We start from the raw sequence: 6069 nt of genomic DNA, 5'->3' as shown, positions 1-6069 counted from the left end.
TCTCTCTCTCTCTCTCTCTTTCGGTGCTACCCGGGATCGAACTCAGGACCTTACACTTACCAGGCAAGCATTTATTCCACTGAACTATCTCCCAGCCCCACCCTTTTCATTCCTAATTGCATGGATTTGAGTTTTTCTTTTCTTGAATAATAAGGTTGGATAACAGTTTGTTGATTTTATTTGATCTTTCAAAGAACAAACTCTTTGATCCACTTATTCTTTTTATGGTTTTCTTAGTCTTTATTGCATTAATTTCTACTCTGATCTTTGTAATTTCATAATTTCACTTGTGTGAATTTTGGCTTGACTCTTGTTTTTTTAAGAAACTGAAGGTTCAACATTAAGTTGTTTATTAGAGCTCTTTCTGTTTGTCTGATCTGGGAATTCACTGTTACAAATTTCCCTTGTAGGGTTGCTTTCATTGTGTACCATAAGTTCTGATATGTTATTATTGATATTATCACCTCATTTGATCTGTGATCTCTTAGTAGTTCAGGATGGTGTTAATTTCATTTCCTTGTGTTTGTGACATATTTGTGGTTTTGCTATTGGTTTCCAATTTCATTGAACTATGCCCTGATAATATGTATGGCATAATTTCTGTTCCTTTGCATTTACTTAAGCATTTTCTATGAGCTAGCATGTAGTCTATTTTCTAGAACATGTTACGTTCAGCTGAGAAGTATACATAGTCTGTTGTGGGGTGAAATACTGTAGACATCTAATGAGTCCATTTGTTCAGAAGTTTGGTTCAGTTCTGATACTGCTTTGTTGGTTATTATTATTATCATTATTATTATTTTGTGGAACTGGGGATTAAACTCAGGCCTTTGCACTTGCCAGGCAAGTGCTTATTCTACTGAGTCATCTCCCCAGCCCCCACTGTTGATTATTGTGTCTGGTTGATTTGTCTATTTGTGACAGAGGGGTATTGAGATCTCGCATTACAATTTTATTAGTTATGTGATTTTTTTATGTTTGTTAATATTTTTGTTGTTGAGTGCACTGGTATTTGGTGTATATATATTTATGGTTGTTGTATCTTGTTGGATTGTTTCCTTTATCGTTCCTTTCTTTGTCCTTCTTAATCAGTCTTAGCTTAAAATCCACTTTTGTCTGCAAGTAGAATAGCTACCTTGCTTTTTTCCTGTGTTCTTGTTGCATGGGGTGTTGTTTTCCATCCTTTGACTTTGTCTAATTTTTTTTTAATTAAATATGTTTCTTGTTTGCAGCATATTTTTGGATCTTGCTTCTTGATCCATTCTGCCAGTGTTTCTTTTGGTTGGTGAATTGAGACCATTTACATTGATGCTTATAACTGACTGATCCCTGTCATTTTATTTTCCTGTGGTTGATTCCCTTTTCCCTTCTCCTTTGTTTAATTACTTGCCTTTTCCTAGTGGATTCATTCTGTTGAAATACATGGAGTTGTAGTCCTTCTTATCTCTTTTTAGACTGTCCTACAGATCATTTTGGAGTGCTGCTTAGGTGGTTATGAATTTATTCAGATGTTCCTTCTCATGGAAGTGTTTTTCTATCAATTTTAAAGGATAGCTTTGGAGAGTACATCAATCTGAGTGAGTGGTTGTTTTCTGTCAGTGCTTTAAATGCTTTATTCCTAGTTCTCCTTAATTTCAAAGTTTTTCAGAAGTCAGCAGTGATCCTGATGAGATTTATAGGTAATTTGTTTTCTCTCTTTCTAACAGCTTTTAATATTTATAGGTGATTTGTTCATTCCCCCCCCCCCAACAGCTTTTAATATTCTGTTGTGTTGAATTTCTGGAATCTTTACTAGTACATGCCTAGAAGTAGGTTTTTTCCCATGTTATTTTGTTTGACTCATGGCTAATTGTAGTTCTGTATCCTTCATTTAGCTGTATGTCAAATTCTTTTTTCTTGCGTAGGAAATACTCCTCTATTGTTTTGCACTATCCTGGTTTTTCATTGACTGTGATCAGTGTTACATTATTCTTCTCAGTGTCCTCACATTGGCTTATCCTGCTGCAATATACTTTTGGTGGAATGGTTCATCTGACTGTTTCATTGATTCCATTTCTTTCCTGTGTTGGTCATTCATGGTTTCTATCATTTTCCTAAGCGCCTCTGTTTATTTTTTCTTTTCTTAAAATCTCTATCTGATCTAGAATCATGAACAATGTCTTTCACTATGGCCACCTATCTCTGTAGCTAAGAGTTTATTTCTAATTTGATTTATTTTCTAGAGTCCTGTTATTTCCTTTATTACTTGTGCTGTTACCACTTCAAAGAGTCCAGGTTTGTGGTTTTTGAATTGTTTTACCTCATTGACTCCTAGCTTTGTCTTTGGTGAGCTGAAAGTCTGGGGTTCATCTTGCTTAAGTATATTCTCATTTTTCCTTTCCATTCCATTCCTATTCCTCTTCCTTTTTTTCTTCTTGGGTTGGTATGTATAAATTCCTCATGGCAGGCATCTTTATTGCTAGTATTTAGAATCCTTAGGAAGTGACTACCTGTTACAAATAACCTTCCAGGTGTGCCTTTTGATTGTTGACTCTGCTACAAGATCCTTTCTCTTTAGTTGGTGGCGGCCGGGTGGGGTGGGGGGGGGGATGTTTGTTGTGGTATTTTGGGGCCAGCCTCTGATTCTTTGGCACTGTTCTGTAGTTTTGTTTGTGACCCTTAGGCAATTTCAGTCTTGGCATTCCCATGCCAGAAAGAACAACTGACCAGAATGTATTTAGCCTTGTCATGTTGGCTAAAGTAGTACAATCAGTAATAACAGTAGCATCAAACACAGCCTAAAAAATGACAAACTGTGGCAACTTATTTGCCACCTTTAATTATATGAACTATATTTGTGGTTTTATGACATCTGAAACCAGAAAATTGTATGTAGTAAATATGGCAGTTTTACCCTTGGGAGAGAAAATTTCAAGAGTTAAGAGGGAATATAGAGAAATAAAAGAAAAATAAGAGATGAGAAGCTCAACCAGAAGACAAAGGAAGATTATGTTAGCTTTGTAAAGCTGGTGAAGACAGGAGGGAAGGAGAAAAGGAAGAAGTAAAGACAACAGAAAAAAGATAGAATAACTAGCAGCAATGTTCACACATAAAAATTAAGGTCTATCAATATGAAAAAGAAAAATAAGAACAAAAACAAAAAAGAAACTAGAAATAATGTCATTTCAAGGTGTGTCTCTGCTGTCACTGGTAGACAAATTGGGCAAACATAGCCTAGTTCTGTGCCATGATTAATTCCAGCAGGGTAGTAGATAATCATAACAAGCTTGCACCTTTCATTTCACTGAAATTAGGAGTGGCCTTTGGCTGTAAGTCTGGAACCTGATTTGTTCAGGCTACAAAACTCTGTTCATCTCCTGCTTATCTAAAGTCAGCTGTCTGCTGGCTTGAACTCTTTCTTTGATGTTCTGCTGATTTGAACTTGGTTGTTCCTCAGCCTGACACTGGGAGCCTCTAGATGGAGCAAGCCCAGCACCATTCTGAGTTCCAAGCCCAATTGACTTCTCTCCAAGAGGGCTACTACTGGCCAGTTGTCTTCTCTTGGGGGTTATCCAAACCTGAATAATTTAGCCACCGTAGTGCACCATGTACACTGCTCTGCTCCACTGGTACCTCTCTCCTTTTGTGTTTGCTAACAGTCACCGTGTGTCTGCAGGTTTAAACCTCAGCCAAATCCCTCACCCTCTTCTCATGCACAAGCCAGGGCCTAGTGAGACAGTGCTGCCTGCCACTTCTTTCTTCCATGGTGAGGCTTCTCTCTTCATACTCCTGTGAGCTGCAATTCTGGATTCAGATCCTTGCTGAGTCCCAGACCTACTTCTTCTGTCTTCTTTCTTGTGTTGCTACTGCACACCAATGCGCAGAGGGGTTGTTTCTCTGCTATTCACAGCTCTGCCATCTTCCTGGAACTCTATTTACATATTTCATCAGTAGTTTTATTGTGGGTGTTTTTTTTTTTTTATTAGAGGAATTAATCTCCATCATGACATTTTATTGTTTCTGATACAGCAGTCAGAATCTTCAAAAAACAAGGGCAGAACTAGAAGTACAATCAAAGCTTCTGCATCTTAAGCCTTTTAGTCCTAAAACTGAGTTAAGCAAGGCAAAGCAACTTTCCTCCAAACTAAATAGGTCTCCATTATTCCACCTCGCTGAGCTTTCAAACACCAAGTGCTTAGGACTTAATACATAGCCACATGGTTGTGGCTGTGTTAATTATGCCTGAAGAGCTTAATACCCATCCAGGTCCAGAGGTGGAAGAACACATACACTGGAATGGTGATTGGCAAGAGCAGACTATAAAAGCAAAGGCTGGGGCCGGGGAGATGGCTCAGTAGACTAAGCGCTTCCCTGGCAAGCACAAGGGCCGGAGTTCAATCCCTGGTACCACCAAAAAAAAAAAAAAAAGATTTAAATGGATCATGTTTTAAAAAAAAAAATAAAATGAATATCTACATGCAAAAAAAAAAAGCAAAGGCTGGCTGTACTTGTGCAACCCTGTGGGAAGTCTTCCTGCACAGAGGCTGAGTAGAACAGACCTGCTAAGGAGATCAGTGGAATAAGCACAGTCATAGTAGGCAGAGACAGAAACATTCTTCCTCCTCACTCACAGACTGCTGCGGCCCTGTTTTAAAGTGTATATAAGAATTAAGAAAATGTAGCAGTGTTTTTTTAAAACATTGATTCAGTGCTGCTCTGTTTCTTCTTGCTTTGTCTGTTGATGCGTTGCTCTAGCTGCTTGTGGTATCATGTTAGGAATCCCATCAATGACTGGATAAGCTATCCCCAGCTCTTCATTGATCAGTTCATTTGTGGATGCTTCATATCCGAGAGGCTTCTTGGAGAGCGGACACACCAGGAACTCCAGCAGCGTGGGGTTGAAGGCGCAGGGTGGCTGCTCCGCCCCCTCGCTTGCCCCCACCACGAACCGTGAGCCAGCCGCGTGGAGGGCCCAGGGCACCACCGCCCACGGAGGCGCGCCCATCCCCGACACGACCCGCTGGCCCAGCTGGCCCAGCATGGTCCACGCCGCAGACCTTTATTGTGTTTTTGATCACCATCCTGAGTTATTATTACAGGAGAGTTTGTGTTTCTAAACTCAAAAAGCATACAAAGTTTGCTTCTGTAATTATGAAAACAGGCTTCCTGACCAGACTGTATTAGTATATAGCCTTAAATATTTGGTCAGGTGTTGTCTTCACCATAGTAGGAGAGTTGCCTAGTGGAATTGGCACTTAGGTAATACATTTTTTGGGGGGAGACTATCCTTTTATTTATTTATTTTTTTACAGTAGGAAAATTTAGTGGAGAAAATGAATGGGAATGTGTGAAATAAGAACAGGTTCTGAGAGACAGAAAGGGTTCCAAACGTTTGTCCTATGTCTTCCCCATTGTTCTAGAAACTGCAGGTTGTAATTCTTATCGTACTTACCCATTGACTGACATTGTACTTCTAGAAATTTATCCTACAGTCATTTTCTCTTTTGTCTCTCTTTTTACTGTTTTCTTGGTGTATATTTGCAGTATATAAAAACTAAACTTATTTTGGGGTGTATTTGCACATCTGTTATGATAGGTTTTTGTTTTTTGCGACAGGATCTAGTTATGTAGTTTAGGCTGGCCTTAAACTTGCAGCAACCTTACTGCCTCAGCCTCTCAAATGCAGAGATTACAGTCATGTGTTGTCTTGCTAGGTTTTTAGGTTTTTTTAATTTTCATGTTAGGTGTTTATATCTTCACTTTTTCTCTCTTTTAATCCTTTTCTCTTCCCCCTTCCCAAGCTCCAAAATGTCTATTTTCTTGTTGTCTGCCATTTTGCCTTTTAGTTTTGCTCTAGGCTTGATCATTTTTATCAAAGACATAATACAGAGACTTAATTGTCAACAGAAAGCTGAAAATTCTGAAACTCTGGGTTCCTTGAGTTTCTTGGATTGAGTTTCTGGATTTCTTGTGGAGATGCTTTAGGGGCATTGTTGAAATTTGAATAGAATGGGGCTGGTGAGATGGCTCAGTGGTCTAAAGCACCTACTTAGAACAAGCTTGAGCAAAGCAAAGCACAGGGACCGCGGT

At 39.0% G+C, this 6069-nt stretch overlaps 3 protein-coding genes across 5 annotated transcripts in view; 1 reads left to right on the top strand and 2 right to left on the bottom strand.

Moving 5' to 3' along the window:
* Positions 1 to 6069, top strand: part of Jmjd1c (jumonji domain containing 1C) — a 168896-nt gene that overhangs the window by 48728 nt on the left and 114099 nt on the right. The gene's annotated exons all lie outside the window — the stretch shown is intronic.
* LOC101578240 (phosphatidylinositol N-acetylglucosaminyltransferase subunit Y) lies at positions 3971 to 4826 on the bottom strand. 2 transcript variants are annotated; one of them, XM_004632028.2, is made up of 2 exons: positions 4482 to 4826; positions 3971 to 4315 (listed from the first exon to the last, which is right to left on the bottom strand). In XM_004632028.2, the coding sequence occupies exons 1-2, from the start codon at positions 4591 to 4593 to the stop codon at positions 4212 to 4214; spliced, it is 216 nt and encodes a 71-aa protein (XP_004632085.1). In that variant the 5' UTR covers positions 4594 to 4826; the 3' UTR covers positions 3971 to 4211. The 2 variants fall into 2 exon arrangements, with proteins under 2 accessions (XP_004632085.1, XP_004632084.1); XM_004632027.2 differs by having other exon boundaries at positions 3971 to 4345; positions 4488 to 4826.
* On the bottom strand, positions 4685 to 5020 carry LOC101578241 (protein preY, mitochondrial-like). The gene has a single exon (XM_004632084.1). The coding sequence runs from the start codon at positions 5018 to 5020 to the stop codon at positions 4685 to 4687; it is 336 nt and encodes a 111-aa protein (XP_004632141.1).

The sequence above is a fragment of the Octodon degus genome, unplaced genomic scaffold (genome assembly GCF_000260255.1).
Source record: "Octodon degus isolate 3935 unplaced genomic scaffold, OctDeg1.0 scaffold00046, whole genome shotgun sequence".
In the NCBI taxonomy this organism is placed as follows: Eukaryota; Metazoa; Chordata; class Mammalia; order Rodentia; family Octodontidae; genus Octodon; species Octodon degus.
This window is presented reverse-complemented; position numbering and strand designations above follow the sequence as displayed.

What these genes read in the sequence shown, in the direction of transcription:
- LOC101578241 (XM_004632084.1), bottom strand. Translation starts at nt 5,020, where the DNA reads ATGCTGGGCCAGCTGGGCCAGCGGGTCGTGTCGGGGATGGGCGCGCCT.
- LOC101578240 (XM_004632027.2), bottom strand. Translation starts at nt 4,593, where the DNA reads ATGTTTCTGTCTCTGCCTACTATGACTGTGCTTATTCCACTGATCTCC. An exon ending in CTTCCCACAGGGTTGCACAA is followed by an intron (nt 4,346 to 4,487) that starts GTACAGCCAGCC and finishes TTGCCAGGGAAG; the next exon opens with CGCTTAGTCTACTGAGCCAT.